Raw genomic sequence first — 20,206 nt, 5'->3', positions numbered from 1 at the left:
TTTCCCTCTCTCTCTCTGTCTCTCTGGTTACCAGGTGCCATGTTGTGAGGACAATTGGCCAGCCTACAAAGAGGCCTGCATGGTGAGGAACTGAGGCCTACCAGCAACCACATGGGTGAGCTTAGAAGCTGACTTTCTGAGGCTTCCCACAGCCATGTCAGTGAGCTTGAGAGTGAATTTCTCCAAGTTCAGCCTTCAGATGAGACCACAGCCCTGGCTGATGGTTTGACTTCAACCTCATGAGAAACCTTGAGCCAAAAGCACCCAGCTAAGTCACACTTATTATTTTGAAGTAATAAATGTCTGGGTTTTTTTAAAGCTTTAAGTTATGGGGAAATTTGCTTCACAGAAATAGGTTACTAATACACTATCTTATGCACTACTAGCAGCATTGTTTGTGATGGCAAAAAGTCGGAAACAACCAACTTTTTCACTAATAGGGTAATGGGTAACTAAATTATGGTTCACTCATACAAGTAAAAATTATGCAATCATTAAAAAGAATAAAATTGATTTAACTAGGGCTTCCCTGGTGGCGCAGTGGTTGAGAGTCCGCCTGCCGATGCAGGGGACACGGGTTCGTGCCCCAGTCCAGGAAGATCCCACATGCCGCGGAGCGGCTGGGCCTGTGAGCCATGGCCGCTGAGCCTGCGCATCCGGAGCCTGTGATCCGCAACGGGAGGGGCCACAGCAGTGAGAGGCCCGCGTACCGCAAAAAAAAAAAAAAAAAAAAAAAAATTTGATTTAAACTGACATAGACACTAAAAAAGGAAGTTGCCAAACAATAAGGATAGTAGGACATTTTCTTTTTAAAAAACTATGTATGTGTCTAGTAGGTGATATAAATTTGAGAGAGAAGGAGAAAAAGAGAGAAAGAAAGATATCCATAGCTATAGGGAAAAAGAAAGTTATAGAAAGACTGGCTATAAATAGAAGATGATATAGAAGGATTACACCAAATTGTTAATAGATGTTAAACCCCTGCCAAGTGGGATATATGCGGCAAGTAGAGGAGAAAGACTTCAATTTTTCATCTCTGCACTCTTCTATAAATTTTAGATGTATTGCAAGGAGCATGTATTTCTTTTGTAATTTAAAAAACAATAAAGATAAAATATCTTTTGGCTTACAAAGTAATTAATGTTTAAGCTACAGCTTAACTGAAAAATTGAGTACCTTTCACTGACAAATATGTCCCACTCATTCTCTAGAAAAAAGAAACAAACAAACAAACACTTAGGGATAAAATCAGTTCATGTAAAAAGTGTTAAAATTTCCTCATGCTGTGTGTGTTAAGGCTCAGATAGAAGGAACCATATAAATGCAAAGTATTATTAGATAATATATTTTTCTCTTAATACCACTTGATGTAGAAAGCCACTGATGGGATACTTCTAGAATATTTTGGCCACTAAATTATTATTTCTACCATTAGGCAGTTATTATTATCTACTTTTACCTTTCTCAAGGTTTCCTCTTGATCCTGTAAGGTGATTTCTACAAGTCCAGTGTTAGCTTAAAAAAATGTAACTGATTTAAAAGCTCTAGGCTATTAATTCTTTACTCTGTGACCATAATATATTCAGAAAAATAAAAATAAACAACAGAGAACTCATTACCTTGGTTGAATCACTAGTGTATTAGAACACATATTCTTTTCAAAAATAACTTGCAAAGGCTGACTTTCTTGAAAACACAAATTATGAATCCTTTTAATACCTTAAAAATAATAAAGCAACCCGTTAATAATTTTAAGTGCAAAATTAACAGATTTTTAAAAGTCTTTAAGTTTCAGAGCCAGATTAAAATAATAAAATTAAAGTAATATTTAATATCTGACAGGTGCACAAAGCTTACAAGAATCACTATCCCTTAATGAATGTGTTTATCGCTCCCTAGTGGACACCATGTAACATGTCACACCCTCCAACCAATTAGGCAGTAGAGTTCCCACATTCTTTTGAAATACAGGTAATTTCTTAAATTGTGTGTAAAATAGTAATTGCCCACTACAGATCATATATCTATGATTCTTTTTCAGTATTTTTCATCCAAACTGATATTTTTGGATGGGAACTTTAAAAGTAAAATCTGAGCATCCGGTCTGTGAATTCTTTCCCTCTGAGAGGAGGAGAGGAGTGTGGAGCAATAATGGCTACAGCCCAATGTACCAGCAACTGCAGTTTATGTTGTACGTACATTACCTCTGATCATCACAATATGCCTATGGGATAGGTACTTGATCTCAGAAGAGGAAACTATAGCTCTAGCTGTTAAATGACTTCAAGGCTATGCTGTTTTAACAAGTATAGCTAGAATTTGAATCTAAGTTTGTTTTATCTCTCTTTTTTTTTCTGAATCTGAGTTTGAATATGGAGCCCGTGTAATAAAATCCAGGTGGGCTATAACTTTCTACAGCATAATAATGTTACAATAAGAATCAAAAGGATTCACTATAAACATTTCTCAACTTATTTTTTAACTGAATTAATAACAACAGCAATATTTATTATTTTCATAAATATTTACTGAGCACTTACTGTGTACAAGGCTGATCAGTTGTTCTTTTGTTTTGTTGTGGGTTTTTTTTTTTTTGACCACGCAGTGAGGCATGTGTGACCTTCGTGACCAGGGATCGAACCTGTGCCCCCTGCATTGGGAGTGCGGAGTCTTAATCACTGGACCGCCAGGGAAGTCCCTGACCACTTAGTTGTTTTGTTTTTTTTTTTAATTTATTAATTTATTTTTTTGGCTGTGTTGGGTCTTTGTTGCTGCATGCGGTCTTTCTCTAGTTGCGGCGAGTGAGGGCTACTCTTCGTTGTGGTGCACGGGCTTCTCGTTACAGTGGCTTCTCTTGTTGCGGAGCATGGGCTCTAGGCGTGCAGGCTTCAGTAGTTGTGGCACATGGGCTCAGTAGTTGTGGCTCACGGGCTTAGTTGCTCCGCGGCATGTGGGATCTTCCCGGACCAGGGCTCTAACCTGTGTCCCCTGCATTGGCAGGCGGATTCTTAACCACTGCGCCATCAAGGAATTCCTGATCAGTTGGTTTTTAATGGATAACAAACCACAAAATTTAATCAGAAATTTAGTGGCTCAAAATAACAAACGTTTGTTATTTCTAACAATTCAGCTGAGTGGCTCCTCCGGTTTGGGTTGGCTTAGCTGTGGCTGGATCATTTTGAATGGCCTCATATTCATATCTGGGGCCTCACAGTTGGGACAACAGGGACAGCCGGGATGGCTGGGGCCTCTCACCACATGGTCTCCAATCTTCCAGGAGTCTTCGCTGGGCTGTGCTTATTCTCATGCTGATGGAAATGTTCTTAGTTTAACAGTGGAAGCTGACATGCCTCTTGAGGCCTAGGCTCGGAACTCACACAACATCACTTCTAGTGCATTCTATTGATATAAAAGCAACTCCAAGGCCAGCTGAGATTCAAAGTAGGGAAACACACAGGGACAAATTTGGGAGCTATGGACTAGCAAAGAACAAATCAGACAAAAATTTCTGACCTCACAGAGCTTACATTCTAGCGAAGGGAGGCAAACAATAAGAAAATCAAAAGCAGTACTTCCCTGGTGGTCCAGTGGTTAAGACTCTGCGCTTCCACTGCAGGGGGCACAGGTTTGCTCCCTGGTTGGGGAACTAAGATCCCGCATGCCGTGCGGTGCAGCCAAAAAAAGAAAAAGTAAAATAATTGGTCTGTCACATAGTGATAAGTAGCACAGGAAAAAAGGAAAGCTGAAAGGGGGCTGGGGAGTGCCGGTGGTGGTGGGCAGCAATTTCAAATAAGGAGGTCAAGGAAGACCTCATGGAAAAGATGCCAATTGAGCAAGACTGAAGGAGGTCTTTGAAAGAGCAAGCCATGTGCTATTTGGAGAAGGAGCTTGCTAGGCAGAGGGAACAGGGACCCAGCCTGGGACTCCCGGATCATGTGGTACCTTACCGGCCATTGTAAGATCTTCGGCTTTTACCTTGGGTAAAATGGTGAGCTTTTTGAGAGTTTTAAGCACTGGAGTAACATAATCTGACCTATTTTAAAGGGATTACTGTGGCTGCTATTTTGGGAAGACACAAAGCTCAAAAGTTGGCATATCTTACCTATTTTAAAAAATAGTTTCAAGTTACTTTTAGATGGATAGGTAATAGAAGGTAATAGATGTACATGGCATAAAATTCAAAAGATACCAAAGAATAGACAGTGAAAATAAGTCACCCTCCACCTCTGACTCCTGCCACCCCAGTACCCTACTCAGAGGTAACTACGGTTACCAGTTTCTTAGGTATTCTTCAGAAATAGCCCATGCACATACAAGCACAATCATATCTCTATAACAAATACCTGACTTGGGTGAATGTTCTATTGGCATTGCCGAGGATGTCCAAGCTGAGAAATGCCTTATTTCTTTGTCATCCCTGATGCTTTTTTTCTTGCTACTTGCTTCCTTCCCCTTTTTCCTTAACACACGCTAAACACTTTCAGTCTATACCTTTGACCACACTGCTCCCTCATCACAGAATGCCTTCCCATTTCTGACTATTAGAAATTTAGCCCAGGACCAGATGCCTTCACAGGCAAATTCTATCAAACATTTAGAGAAGAGCTAACACGTATCCTTCTCAAACTCTTCCAAAATATAGCAGAGGGAGGAACACTCCCAAACTCATTCTACGAGGCCACCATCACCCTGATACAAAAACCAGACAAAGGTGTCACTAGGAAAGAAAACTCAGGTCAATATCACTGATGAACATAGATGCAAAAATCCTCAACAAAATACTAGCAAACAGAATCCAACAGCACATTAAAAGGATCATACAAAAAAAAAAAAAAAAAAAAAAAAAAAGGATCATGCACCATGACTGAGTGGGGTTTATCCCAGGAATGCAAGGATTCTTTAATATATGCAAATAAATCAATGTGATACACCATATTAACAAATTGAAGGAGAAAAACCATATGGTCATCTCAATAGATGCAGAGAAAGCTTTCAACAAAATTCAACACCCATTTATGATAAAAACCCTCCAGAAAGTAGGCATAGAAGGAATTCATCTCAACATAATAAAGGCCATATATGACAAACCCACAGCCAACATTATTCTCAATGGTGAAAAACTGAAACCATTTCCACTAAGATCAGGAACAAGACAAGGTTGCCCACTCTCACCACTATTATTCAACATAGTTTTGCAAGTTTTAGCCACAGCAATCAGAGAAGAAAAAGAAATAAAAGGAATCCAAATCAGAAAAGAAGTAAAGCTGTCACTGTTTGAAGAAAACATGATATTATATAGAGAGAATCCTAAAGATGCTACCAGAAAACTACTAGAGCTAATCAATGAATTTGGTAAAGCAGCAGGATACAAAATTAATGCACGGAAATCTCTTTCATTCCTAAATACTAATGATGAAAAACCTGAAAGAGAAGTTAAGGAAACACTCCCATTTACCACTGCAACAAGAAGAATAAAATACCTAGGAATAAACCTACCTAAGGAGACAAAAGACCTGTATGCAGAAAACTATAAGACACTGATGAAAGAAATTAAAGATGATACAAACAGATGGAGAGATATACCATGTTCTTGGATTGGAAGAATCAACATTATGAAAATGACTATACTACCCAAAGCAATCTACAGATTCAATGCAACCCCTATCAAACTACCAATGGCATTTTTCACAGAACTAGAACAAAAAATTTCACAATTTGTATGGAAACACAAAAGACTCCGAATAGCCAAGCAATCTTTTTTTTTTTTTGCGGTACATGGGCCTCTCACTGTTGTGGCCTCTCCCGTTGTGGAGTGTAGACTCTGGACGCGCAGGCTCAGCAGCCATGGCTCATGGGCCCAGCTGCTCTGCAGCATGTGGGATCTTCCTGGACCAGGGCACAAACCCGTGTCCCCTGCATCGGCAGGCGGACTCTCAACCACTGCGCCACCAGGGAAGCCCTAGCCAAGCAATCTTAAGAAAGAAAAACTGAGCTGGAGGAATCAGGCTCCTTGACTTCAGACTATACTACAAAGCTACAGTAATCAAGACACTATGGTACTGACACAAAAACAGAAATATAGATCAATGGAACAGGATAGAAAGCCCAGAGATAAACCCATGCACATATGGTCATCTTATTTTTGATTTGAAGGCAAAAATATACAATGATAAAGGAGGCAAGAATATACAATGGAGAAAAGACAGCCTTTTCAATAAGTGGTGCTGGGAAAACTAGGCAACTACATGTAAAAGAATGAAATTAGAATGCTCCCTAACACCATATACAAAAATAAACTCAAAATGGATTAAAGACCTAAATGTAAGGCCAGACACTATAAAACTCTTAGAGGAAAACATAGGCAGAACACTCTAGGACATAAATCACAGCAAGATCCTTTTTGACCCACCTCCTAGAGAAATGGAAATAAAAACAAAAATAAACAAATGAGACCTAATGAAACTTAAAACCTTTTGCACAGCAAAGGAAAGCATAAACAAGATGAAAAGACAATCCTCAGAATGGGAGAAAATATTTGCAAATGAAGAAAATATTTGCAAATGACAAAGGATTAATCTCCAAAATTTACAAGCAGCTCATGCAGCTCAATATCAAAAAAACAACAACCCAATCCAAAAATGGACAGAAGACCTAAATAGACATTTCTCCAAAGAAGATATACAGATAGCCAACAAACATGTGAAAGAATGCTCAACATCACTAATCATTAGAGAAATGCAAATCAAAACTACAATGAGGTATCACCTCACACCAGTCAGAATGGCAATCATCAAAAAATCTACAAACAATAAATGCTGGAGAGGGTGTGGAGAAAAGGAAAGCCTCCTGCACTGTAGGTGGGAATGTAAATAGATACACCCACTATGGAGAACAGTATGGAGGTTCCTTAAAAAACTAAAAACAGAACAACCATACGACCCAGCAATCCCACTACTGGACATAAACCCTGAGAAAACCGTAACTCAAAAAGAGTCATGTACCACAGTGTTCATTGCAGCACTATTTACAATAGCCAGGACATGGGACCAACCTAAATGTCCATCGCCAGATGAATGGATAAAGAAGATGTGGCACATATATACAATGGCATATTACTCAGTCATAAAAAGAAACGAAATTGAGTTATTTGTAGTGAGGTGGATGGACCTAGAGTCTGTCATACAGAGTGAAGTAAGTTAGAAAGAGAAAAACAAATACCGTATGCTAACATATATATGGAATCTAAAAAAAAAAATGGTTATGAAGAACCTAGGGGCAGGGCAGGAATAAAGACACAGATGTAGAGAATGGACTTGAGGACACGGGGAGGGGGAAGGGTAAGCTGGGACGAAGTGAGAGAATGGCATGGACTTATATATACTACTAATTATAAAATAGATAGCTATTGGGAAGCAGCCGCATAGCACAGGGAGATCAACTGGGTGCTTTGTGACCACCTAGAGGGGTGGGTTAGGGAGGGGGGAGGGAGACGCAAGAGGGAGGAGATATGGGGATATATGTATACATATAGTTGATTCACTTTGTTATAAAGCAGAAACTAACATACCATTGTAAAGCAGTTATACTCCAATAAAGACGTTTTAAAAAAAAAAAAGAAATTTACCCGCATGTGATGCTACCACCCAGATAGCCCTTCCTCTCCACCTTTCTCTTCTATGAATCTGTTGCCCCAAGTACATCCATTGTGCTCTTTTTTGGTTTTTGTTTTGGTTTTTGTTTTTTGCGGCACGCGGGCCTCTCACTGCTGTGGCCCCTCCCGCCGCGGAGCACAGGCTCCAGACGCGCAGGCCCAGGGCCCATGGCTCACGGGGCCAGCCGCTCCGCGGCACGTGGTATCCTCCCGGACCGGGGCACGAGCCCATTGTGCTCTTTGTAAAGCAACTTGGCTTGGTGTACCTCTTCATTGTGGTTTTTCTAGTCTTCCAGCTTAATCATAATTTTCCTTGATAGAATGCAAACAGGATAAAAATTTAGAAGTCCTGTTTCCTCTGTGTCATTTATTGATTTTATCTAATGCTGCACAAAGTACTGGACTATAAGAGACAAGGAATTTTCACCAGAATTTCTTCCTTCATTGAGAAAGTCTCACTATTGAAACAAAAACAAAACAGCTGAACTAAAGAGAATGCCTAGTAATGTGGTTGACTTAAATTCTGACATAAGCTCCTTATCTTCTCACAGGCCAGTAACAGACAATTTGAGGTCCAGCAGCCAGTCCATGGACCGCTTGAGGAGCACTGCCTTATGCCATCAACTGCAAGCCATGGCATATCTGATGCTATGATAGAATTCTGCTTGCCGTTTCATAGCTCAGTTTGCAACTTCCCTCAGTGGCTCCAGAGAACTCTTTCAAACTTAAAGAGGTACAGCTAAGGAACAAGCATTATTTTGGAGATGTTCCATTTGTGGGGTTTGGAATTTCAGAGGTTAGTGATACTTATAAGTTGGCAAATGTTTCCCAATCCCTTTAAGTTCACTGTTATGCAAGTTTAAAGTCATTAGCATACCTGTAGAATGCCCTTTTACAAAACCTTAAAACCGTGAAGTGGAAATTCTGCCCTCTTGACACCATGTCATTAATATACATGTATGAATCAGGGTTTTATTTTCACTCAATAGCCAGTGCACTGCTAGTATGGAAGCCCCTCTCTGTCGGAGATCTGTCTTCTTGAGCAGGACAGAACTTATTAGCAGGTGCTTTGGATCAGAGCATGTTCTTCAGGGACAATTCACTGACTCATTTTTAGCCACTCTGGGGCCAGTGCCAATGACAATACAGAGAATTGATAGAATTATTATTAGGCAGGTAAATATTTCATATGAACCTTGGTTCTTGATGACATAAATCACCTTTTTTTTTCCTATTAGCAGATGCTAAATAACCTAAGAAATCACCGTTCTGGAAACCATTTATGGTTAGATTCAGAGAAGTCAGTCTTTTTTAGTGGCTCATGCCTTTGCAATTGTTTTCTATCAATAAGAGAGCCAAATTTACTTTACTGTCTTTAATTTCTTCCCCAGTTCCAAATATGTATTTCTAGCAGTTTATTGGATATCTCTGCCCAGGTGATTTTTCTCAACTAAATTTGAACAATGTTTCTCCACCAGATTATAAAAATAAAATTGCAAACATAATTTCCTGGGTACATACAGTTTTGGAAAGTATAACTATTTACCCCAATTACTGGGTATCAGCACCTATCCCCTACTTCCCCCTTCCTTCCTGAGCCATCCTTCCCTGTTATGTAGCAGCCATGAGGTTTGGGTGGGACTGACTTCACTTCCAGTATCACTTGTGGGCCCTCATCGGTATAAATCAATTGATGTAATCTTATCCCCCTTGCAATTGAATTTGGTCCACATATGGCAATAAGCCAAGGCAATTAGAGAATGGAATTCCCCTGGCTCCCCAGGATTAGTTTAGGTTGGTCCAATCAGAGCAAAGTCAAGCACTTTTGTTCAGTGCATGTATGAAGTATGGCTCTCACTCCCCCAGATGTGAAAGAGCAAGCATGTAGCCCCAGCTGCTGCTGCTGCTAGAAGTCACCTCATTATTAAAAGTTTATAAGAGGAGGGAGATGCCAAGAGGGAGGAGATATGGGGATATATGTATATGCATAGCTGATTCACTTTGTCATACAGCAGAAACTAACACACCACTGTAAAGCAATTATACTCCAATAAAGATGTTAAAAAAAAAGTTTATAAGAGAAGCTGGCCTTACTATAAATCACATAGAGGAATGCAGACCTGAGAGAATTTTAAAAAGAAGAAGCAGCAGCTGCTGCAGCCTGGATCAAAACACGCCTATGACCTAATTTTGAACTTTTAGTTTACATGAGCCAAAATTCCTCCTTATTGTTTAAGTCAGTTTGAGTTGGATTTTCTGGGTGGTTTTTTTTTTTCCCCTGTTATTTGTAACTTAGAGCAGGGGTCCCCATCCCCCCCACCCCCACCCCCTGGGCCGCACAGCAGGAGGTGAGTGGCAGCTGAGCCCCATTGCTACCCATTGCTACCCATCGCTGGCATTACCGCCTGAACCATCCCAATCCCCCCAACCCCGTCTGTGGAAAAATTGTCTTCCACGAAACCGGTCCCTGGTGCCAAAAATGTTGGGGACCACTGACATAGCATCCTAACTCATACAACTTCCCTACAAAAGCTATTAAAAATCAACCAATCACAAATATGTATTGGACATTAATCAAGCCACTTGAGACATACTTAAGAAGCAGAAAAGTTGGTTGTTTAAAATCTAGCTGGGGAATTCCCTGGTGGTCCAGTGGTTAGGACTCCATGCTTTCACTGCCAAGGACCCAGGTTCAATCCCTGGTCAGGGAACTAAGATCCTGAAAGCTGTGTGGTGCAGCCAAAAAAATTTTTTTTAATAAAAAATTAAAAAATTAAATCTAGCTGGAAATAAGGGATAAGTATAATTGTAATAACATCAGTCACTGACTATTCAGTACTGCCTCAGTGTCAGGCACCACACTAAGTGCTTTACACATGTGATCCCACTTCATCCTCACAACAACCCCAGAATCTGAGGGTAGGTAAGATTATCCCCATTCTAGAGAAAAGAAAATGAAGGTTCAGAGAGCTTATGTACTGTCACAAAGCTAATAAGAATTATAGGGGGCTTCCCTGGTGGCGCAGTGGTTGAGAGTCCGCCTGCCGATGCAGGGGACATGGGTTCGAGCCCTGGTCTGGGAAGATCCCACATGCCACGGAGCAGCTAGGCCCGTGAGCCACAACTACTGAGCCTGCGCGTCTGGAGCCTGTGCTCCGCAACGGGAGAGGCCGCGATAGTGAGAGGCCCGCGCACCGCGATGAAGAGTGGCCCCCACTTGCCACAACTAGAGAAAGCCCTCGCACAGAAATGAAGACCCAACACAGCACAAATAAATAAATAAAGATAAAATTAAAATTAAAAATCTTTAAATGGTAGTGGATAAAAAAAAAAAAAAAAAAGAATTATAGAAGAATCCACATCCAAATGTGTGAGATGTCAGAGCTTGCGGTGCTTTTTGTGTGTGTGTGTGTGTGCTTTTTTTAAAAATTTTTACTGAAATATAGTTGATTTACAATGTGTTAGTTTCAGGTGTACAGCAAAGTGATTCAGTTATACATATATATATATTATTCTTTTTTAGATTCTTTTCTATTATAGCTTATTACAAGATATTGAGTATAGTTCCCTGTCCTATGTAGTAGGTCCTTGTTGGTTACCTATTTTATATACAGTAGTGTGTATATTTTAATCCCAAACTCCTAATTTATCCCTCCCCCCACCCTTGCTGGGCTTTTAATCATGCTCTTTACATGATTCTGCTATAACATGAACTGAAGCTCAAAGAAGGAAAAAATAATGTTAAAAATTGATATTTTGCAGGGGAAAAGTTAAGGAATATAATATAAACAAGATCTGAAATAAAAATATTAAGATAAATGTAAGACAAAATTAAGAAATATAAGATAAATCGTAACACTAATATAACCTTCCAGAAGACCATTCCACTATAAAAAGATTTGGACCAATACCACAAGTACAAGATTTTTTAAAACATACACTCCTAACTGGTAACTTCAAATAAAATAGCAGCCATCATTATAAATATTACTGGCGGTAACTCTTAGAAAATATGCCAGGTATTTCTTTAAACACTTTAGAACTATAACTTCCTATAACTCATTGAATCTTCACAAAAACCCTAGAAGGCTGGTACTACCATTGTCCCCATTTTACATATAGGGAAACTGAGGCACAAAGATGTAAAATAATTTGCCCAATGTCTCAGCAAGGAAGAGGTAGAGCAGGATTCCACCCCAGACCTTGTTGACCTCCAGAGTCCATGCACTTTATCACCATGCTAAACATATTTAACCATGTAAAATCCTATATGACTACAACATTTGAATATCTACCATGCAAGGCTGGGAGGCAGGAAATCTCTTGGTGTAGCAGCGAGAATGAATGAAGGTTTTGGCTCCTACTATTGTGGGGCTGGACTCAAATCCAGGCTCTGTGACTTACTAGTTCTGTGACCTTGGGCCAGTTACCACGCTTCTTTCAGCCCCAGATAAAATACTATTTACCTCCTGGAGCATTTTTAATACAGGTAGGCATTATTCTTTTCTGTTCATTCCAAGGAACACTGTTACAAAGGCAGTCTTACAGAATATCATCAAGCAGCTAGTTAATTTTAGAATAATCAATTGTTAAAATTCAGATGGACATTTAAAAAATTGGTCTGTGTGCAGGCAAAGCTTGTGCCACTGACAAGCCAAAAAAGGAAATAATTAATACCAATCAACTCACAGTACTTCTACAGAGACAAGTAAGATAATATTTATAACCGCCCTACCACAAAACTATACAAATTCTAAGCAATAGTGCAATGGGAAGTCTTGATATGCAGTTTGAATATTCTAAACATGAAAAATATTAACAAAACACACACATACTTTAAACTGGATTTAATTATACCTACCATGTCTGCAGAAGAATTGAATAACTACTTTGCACTTATCAGATCTGGTAAATATTTTGCACTTCTCTACATTTCTTTCGAGGGAATTCAGACATCTAAAGATAGGCAGAATTGACTGTAACACAAACACATTATAGAAGAGCACATACTTAATATGGTTGCTTGATTAGTTTAAAAACAACCTAACAAAAGAAGAGTAAGTATATTCGTAAATGAACAGACTGTCCTGCATGCCATTTAAACCAAGTATTAAGTACAGAATAGGTGTTATGCCCTATATAATGAATATTTCTACAATACAAGAGAAAACCATGCCCACTTACACTTACCTTCATTCCCAATTTGCAATTTAAATTAGATACTCTGTCACTATCATTCATTTTCACTGAGGTTGACCATTGATAATGTTGAAAAAACACAGGCGAGAAGAGGACACATCCATATGCTGACCGGCAAGAATTCACAGATCTTAAAGCAAGCTAGAAAAATAAAATAATAGCTATAGAGGAAAAAAGTCAACTTTAATGATTAATTTAAAAAATTCTATTATGTTTAACATCGCATTGAAGTGTGTCCGAGTAAGGCTATGGGATGTGAACTGCATGATATGGACTACATTATACACATAAGTTATAGTACTGATGTAATATGGACTGCATTATACAGTGTGCATTTAATTTGCATATGTACACACATCTAAATGGAATATATTATATATAGGTATTAAGTCTAAAATCCTGCATGCTGAAATTGTATTTTTCTTTGTTTGTTTTTGGTAACAAGAACATATTTATAATTGTAAAAATGTAAATGCCCACAGGGGCCTTAACTTTAAAGCACAAAGTGGCAGAAGGCAATATAAAAGGGAGTAAAAAGATTGCAGCAAAATTTTCCCTCGCCTAAGGGGAGAAACTGTTAGTCAGCCAACTACTTCCACTTGGGAATGCAGGCCCCAAACTATCAGATATTCTGAGTTTTCAACAGAATCAGGAAATTCAGATTTTTATGTGGACTCTGCCAATTAGTGTTAGAAAATTATTTCATTTTTTAAAAAAAACATAGTGCAGGCCCCACAAAACATTTCTGCAAGCCATATCTAGCCTCTTGACCACCAGTTTGTTTCTTCTGGCTTAAATCAACTGTGTATGATTTTTAAGTTTACCACGCTCTAAATGTATTTAGATATGTAAAATAAAGATGAACAGTGAAAGGGCTGATTAGAATTTCTGGATTTCCTAGTTAACATTCAATCTGGACTGGGATTTATAAACATCTTCTTTTTTCCTTAATCTATTAGTTAAATTTCTTACTTACACCTTTTTCAGAAGGGTCTAGCCACAGCTCATCACTAATTCGTGAGAGTGCTTGGATCGCTTTCCCAAATACTATGGAGAAAAAGAAAGGCGTCTTTTACATTCTTTTTCTCAAACAATAAAATCATAGGACTACTTCAGCATTCACAGGACTCAAGATAAATTCATAAAGAACAGTGTTTTATAGACTAATGCTACAAATAGTTTTAAGAAATACGGTATAATACCCTTGGCAAAATGCCAGACACATAGTAAGTGCTCAATAAATTAACAGAATGAGGGATTTCCCTGGTGGTCTAGTGCTTAAGACTCTGCCCTCCCAATGCAGGGGGCCTGGGTTAGATCCCCAGTCAGGGAACTAGATCCCAGGAACTAGATCTAGATCCTGCATGCTGCAACTAAGACCCAGCGCAGCCAAATATATAAATAAATATTTTTTAAAAATAATAAATTCACAGAGTGAGTGTGTGAAATAATAAAATGCAACAAAATTCTTCCTTTCTATATGTTCACAGTGTTGCATGGAACTATTGTGGCAAGCCAGTTTCCATACTAATGCATTTTTAAACTTGGTTTAAATAAATGTATACCCCCACCCCCCAAAAGTGTGAAAACAGAGCATATAGGAGATGGTTTGAAGGGTTTTAGTCACTTCACAGGCAGCAAAGTCAAAACAAGTCATGAGAGAGAAATTAGAGGAATTCAAGATGTATCTCTGATGTTTGAGCACAGAACATGCCAGATCTTCCCAGAAAACACAGTTAGATGTCCTGTCAGAAAGAGAGGCCAGGGCTGGATGAAATATTGGTCTTATCTGGTATGACACCATTTGTGTTCTTATAAATTATAAGTAAAAAATATGGCAAACAGATATGGGATACTATGATGCAATAAAAATGGATGGCCATATCAATCCATGGAAAAGTAGAAAAAAGGAAAAATAATTTCAGAACATAAAATCAGATTATTATGCTTAAGAATCAGAGTTGGCTGGCTTCCCTGGTGGCGCAGTGATTAAGAATCTGCCTGCCAATGCAGGGGACATGGGTTCGAGCCCTGGTCCGGGAAGATGCCACATGCCGTGGAGCAACTAAGCCTGTGTGCCACAACTACTGAGCCTGCGCTCTACAGCCCGTGAGCCACAACTACTGAGCCCATGTGCCACAACTACTGAAGACCACGCGCCTAGAACCCATGCTCCACAACAAGAGAAGCCACCGCAACGAGAAGCCTGCGCACCACAACGAAGAATAGCCCCCGCTTGCCGCAACTAGAGAAAGCGCGCGTGCAGCAATGAAGACCCAACACAGCCAAAAATAAATAGATAAATAAATTTTAAAAAGAATCAGAGTTGGGGGAATTCCCTGGCAGTCTGGTGGTTAGGACGCCGCAATTCCACTGCCAAGGGCCCAGGTTCAATCCCTGGTGGGGGAAATAAGATCCCGCAAGCTGCACGGCACAGCTGGAAGTGGGGGTGCAGGCCTCAAATTGAGAAAGAGAGGATGACTAGGGGGAAAAGAGGCGTTTGTCCCTTTTTACCACTTCACATTCACCACTTCTTCCTGAAGCTAGCTAATGAAGACCTTTCATTCATTCAATGAATATTTATTGAGCACCTAGTATGTTCCAAGGACGGTACAAGCCAAGGCAATGTGGTTGCCTTGACCGGTTTACAGCTCCTGCCCTCACAGGGCTTAGACTTACGGAGGAAAAACAAATTTAAACAATCATACAAATTATCACTTATTGAGAACTAAGGTACACACTGCAAGAGAGAACTTTCTAGAACTCTGAGAACATGCAACAAAGGGGGGTCTTGTGCTTCCCTTTCCTGTTCATTAATACTGTTCCATAGAGGTTCCATAGAGGTCGTCAACACAGGGAAAGCCGGCTGCAACACAAGATGCCTTTCAATAATCACTTTCAGGTTATGATCTGTATGACCATTACTTTTCTAAATAGAGACTTTCTGGAGTAACTTACATGTTTAAAGTACCATTTACAATAAACAATAGTTCTTATACATTCCCATTCATTACTGAGCTCTTTACCTGCATTTTATTCCTACAATAAACCCTATAATGAAGATGCTGTTAATATTCTCATTTTACAGATAAGAAAACTGAGCCCTGAAGTGATTCCGTGGCTTGTCCCAGGTCATACATTAAAAATGCTAGAATTTGGAGAAAAAAAAAAACAGGTTTATGCTTTTTTCTCATGGCACTAAAATACTTTTACTGTCCAAGCATTGTTTTTCCCAACTTCCCACACAGTCCTATCGTCCCGAGTTTGAAGCTGCCCTTCCAATATTTGTCCAGATAGTGCAACTTCATTTTATGGACACCTATGAATATAAATATTATGCATAAATAAAAGCAGATGGTCCGTCATTCGCCCCTCAGAAGCTAACAGGACCCTGGGTGGGTGGGTGCCGGCTGTGGCCAGGCCTTGTGTCCTCAGCCCCTAGGCAGAAAGGCAAAGATCAAGAAACTAGACGATGGTGGAAACTTCCCCATGAACTTTCCCTTTTCTACACAGAAAGGCAAAAAAGGCCTCTGCACCTTTCACCTGACTGCCGCTCATCCCGCACTTCAGCATGACTGCAATCCCTAAAAAAGTCAGTCACTCTGCGCGCCTCAGCTCGAGGGCCCCAGGTGCCCGGATGTTGCCCGCGCTTTTGGAAACTTCGCGATCTTGGCCACCGCCCCACCACAATTTCCCAAAGAAAAACTTCGCTTTACGGCCAGGGGGAGCCTAAGCGGGCCTCCGTAGAGCTGTCTCTCGCCGACTTCTCTTTTCATTGGTTGTGAGCGAGGTGGGCGGGTCATCGAGGCGTCTGAGGAAGAGAGGGCGGCGGCGGTTGTGGTGACTGAGCGGAGCCCAGTGACAGGATGGTGAGGGCGGCAGCTGCGGCGACCGAGGCCTGCCTCTCGGTTTGGGTGCTGCGTCGTTGGGAGACGCTGGGAGTCTGTGGGCGAGGGCTTAAACGATCCCGGAGGCCGTGGCGGGCGCGGCCGGGGCCCGGGCCTGGGGAAAGACAAGGGAGGAAAGAGCGGCCACCTATGGGTGCGGCCAGCCCTGGCCTCGCAGCCCAGTCCCAGGAGCCACAGGACGTCCGAGGGGGGAAAGGGCCCCTTTCAGCTGCTGCTTCTGTCACGAGCCCCTCACGCCCGAGACGGGGAAGGCCTTTGGGCCTGTGCCTCGAGCGACACAGAGAAAGGAGCCCGGGAACTCCGCCGTTTCCAGACGTTTCCTTGCTCCTTTCGCGCAAAAAGCACCTCCCGCTAGTAGGTAACCCACCGGTTACCACCCCCATGTGGCGAAAGTTGGCTTCTCGGAGGCAAAACGGGAAGAAGCAAGCACAACTCGCTACCCATTTTAGTTTGCTGTCTAGAGTAAGTGGATAAGAGCTGTCCTCTTCGCCCCTGAAATAACGTGTAGCTGCCATTGAAATGTGGCAGTGGGCCCTGAAAAGGACTGGATTTAGCTTTTAGGGTTGCTGGAACTACTTCCTCAGGTTGCTGCGACCCTTTAGAGCAGGATTCCTTAATGGTTTTCGAACTCCTTGAAATGGTTTGGAATACGTTTTGGAACGTTTTTCTGGTGAAAGGATCATTGTTGGCAGCAAGGAGTAGTTTGGGAAGCTTTACCTCATTCGTCCATCAGATTGCCCCAGATCATCCCCTCACCCCCAGGAGGTCGGTACCCCAAGACCTGCCTACGTGAAAACTCGGGAACTGCTGCCAGAGAGGGCTAATAGCGGTAGTTAGATTTTCAAAGTGCCCTCGACCCCCTACAAAGTGAAGAACGGTTTTAAAAGGATTTCTGATGATCTTGGTATTTGTGTTGCTGAAAAGAGACTTCTCTCTCTGATGAACATTTATTGCATTTTTAAGATGATCGTGATTCTATGACCAGCAGCCTTTAAGGTGCCTTATAGACGTGACAGCCAAAGATTCATGGTCTTTGGTTCTTGAGCTTCTTTATGTATGTTAGAGACTTTAATCCCACTTTTGATTTTTGCTTCTAAACAGACTCCAGATTAGAGTAGTCCAGTTTACAGTAATTTTGAGACAGTTATCCTTGGGAGAAGATGAAATTACCTGACATGATTTCTATATTAATGTTTCTGAAGATTTTTTGAGAGGTGAACACTTTTTCGGGGTAGTTGTACTGAAATATCACTTTTCATGTGAAATAGAACTGGGCAAAATTTAGAGTTAGTCGATTCTTTTACAATTAAAAGCATTTTACTTGGCAAAAGAGACCAGAAATGTTCAATATACAGCAGTGTGCAGAGTCTGTGGGCAGCAAATTCAAGTGTGGGGAAAGTCCAGATTTAGCTGGAGGAAGGTGTCTGCTTTTATCATCCAGTACATCCAGTACTCGATAATGTATTCATAGTGCTGTGTTAGATCTTCTGTACAAAATGACCTAGCTGCAGCATAATTTTCCAACTACTAGAATTTTAAACATAGGAGGATTCAAATCAATATAGTTGAAGAATAATTAGTCCTAAAGGATCCAGAAAATGTTAGCTTTCATTTAAGCTATTGCTGATGAATTTTCCAAATAAAATTCTAAACAGAACAGGAAACAACGGATGGGAGTCAAAGTGGCGAATGAGATTAGGAAAAGTCGAAAAAATTTTAAGTGTGTGTGTGAGAGAGAGAGATTTAATAGTACAGCAAATGGTTCTTTTGGTAATGTTTTGAGCAAAGCTGATTTTTAACATTTTCTTTCATAACACTTAGAAATCATTAACAGTTGTTTGCATATTCATTCGATGAGTTTTTTGTTCTTTTTTTGGTTTGTTTCTTTTCGTTGCTTTCTTTTAACATTGGTCATGTTTCACCCTTTTTTTTTCATTCCCCTGTCTGCAATCAACTTCTTCATTCCACTAAGGCTGGGCACAGAGTAAGTTTCTTCTCTTAGCTCCTACTAACAATGGTGGTTGGGTGCTGTTACTGGGATTTCACCCTTTTATGTCTATCAAATAGGAAATAACCAAATTCCTATGCTTTGATTAGGTTGGTTCTTTATTTGAATTTAACAAGACTGCCATTTCCAGGATCTTTTGCTGTCTTAAAAGACTCTGTAATCTATGTCTAACCTGAACTGTCCAAAGTGTGGAATTTGGGCAAAGACACTGCTCAAAGTATGGTATTTGTTATGTGACACTATTCCCCCTATAACTTAAAAAGCTGCAGGAAATCAAAGTCCTAGTAAGGATCCTTACTAATTTGAAATAGTTTCTGTGTGGCCATTCATAGTTATATCTTTAGACTGCTAATAGTCTAGGTACACTTGGGCATAATCCTCAGTACATTATAGAATTTAGCTCGTAGATCATTATAAAGTATCATGTCTTACTAATGTTCGTTCTACCACATTCAGATTGAACAGCTCATTCATTATTAGGCCCAAACATTTTCAACCTGTTATAGACATATATCCTTAATTTATGAGTTTGAGGTTCTTTTTTTTTTAATATAGAAATCTATTTTTTTACCTTTTTCTCAAATGCCAGCTTCCCACATTAACTATGTACTTCAATCCATATCTGAAAGGATCCCCCTCTAAAGATGAAGATTGTTCTATCTCCAGGTACTTTTGTATTGATTATCACTGAGGGTGGAAACTATGTGGTGGTTTTTAGTTTTATAGATGTTTTGTCCACTAAGATCTGGATTGAAACAATATGTCATTGAGCAAATACCAGCTGAAACTACTCTTTGTAAAGAAGCTTATTTAATAATTTCTTTTAAAGTGAGCTAGTTTTGTAACCTTGTGTTACCTCAGTTACTTTATGTCCTGATAACATTTCCTTTCCTTTGTAATCATTTTGATATTTGTTGCAAGATGAATCAAGCTTATTGTGGTAATAATTTTAATTTTACACATTTTGGTTTTGATTAATTTCAACTTACAAAGTCTGTAGTGGCCAAACTTTGCTGTTTATCCTGTTTTAGATACTTAATGTTTTCTTTGGTAATATTAAAGAGTAGTCATGCGTTCTTTAGAACCAGTTAAAGGGCATGTACATTTATGGATGGGATGTCTGTGTGGGAAAGCATCCTGTCATAGAATGAAGGTGCTTATACTGTCTGCAGCCATACCACCCTGAACGCGCCAGATCTCGTCTGAAGGTGCTTATACCAATGGACATGGAGAAATTGATTCTCTTTTCTTTTGGAGGGCGAATACTATTTTTAAATGATCTTTTTTACATTATTGTGTTAAATGGTGTCTATATGTCAAATCTTGAAATTTTAAAATTAAAAACCTGCAGGATTGAGGTTTTTTAATTCTTTTATATTTATATGCAGAATTTGTTTTTGTCATCTGAGATTGTTCCAACTCTAAACCACCTCCTGCTGA

The 20,206-nt window shown here is 39.9% G+C and overlaps 2 protein-coding genes across 4 annotated transcripts in view; one reads left to right on the top strand and one right to left on the bottom strand.

Moving 5' to 3' along the window:
• The window catches only part of RAD9B (RAD9 checkpoint clamp component B), a 32,442-nt gene extending 15,922 nt beyond the window's left edge, over positions 1 to 16,520 (bottom strand). The window contains exons 1-5 of the mRNA XM_007448732.1: positions 16,387 to 16,520; positions 13,827 to 13,897; positions 12,842 to 12,991; positions 12,513 to 12,627; positions 1,620 to 1,719 (exon numbers count right to left, since the gene is read on the bottom strand). Coding sequence (XP_007448794.1) covers positions 1,620 to 1,719; positions 12,513 to 12,627; positions 12,842 to 12,991; positions 13,827 to 13,897; positions 16,387 to 16,423 — 473 coding nt within the window. The 5' untranslated portion in view covers positions 16,424 to 16,520. The remainder of the gene's footprint in view (positions 1 to 1,619; positions 1,720 to 12,512; positions 12,628 to 12,841; positions 12,992 to 13,826; positions 13,898 to 16,386) is intronic.
• A 104-nt stretch (positions 16,521 to 16,624) lies between these two features.
• VPS29 (VPS29 retromer complex component) overlaps positions 16,625 to 20,206 on the top strand; it is a 7,725-nt gene continuing 4,143 nt past the window's right edge. For 2 of the 3 annotated variants that reach the window (XM_007448731.1, XM_007448730.1), the window contains exon 1: positions 16,625 to 16,719. In XM_007448731.1, coding sequence (XP_007448793.1) covers positions 16,717 to 16,719 — 3 coding nt within the window. In that variant the 5' untranslated portion in view covers positions 16,625 to 16,716. Of the gene's footprint in view, positions 16,720 to 18,730; positions 18,743 to 20,206 lie in introns of all 3 variants that reach the window. The other variant, XM_007448729.1, reaches the window with a different exon arrangement.

This window comes from Lipotes vexillifer, unplaced genomic scaffold (genome assembly GCF_000442215.2).
Source record: "Lipotes vexillifer unplaced genomic scaffold, Lipotes_vexillifer_v1.1 scaffold21, whole genome shotgun sequence".
Taxonomy (NCBI): Eukaryota; Metazoa; Chordata; class Mammalia; order Artiodactyla; family Lipotidae; genus Lipotes; species Lipotes vexillifer.
The sequence above is the reverse complement of the archived record's forward strand: the minus strand, read 5'-3'. Positions and strand labels throughout refer to the sequence as shown.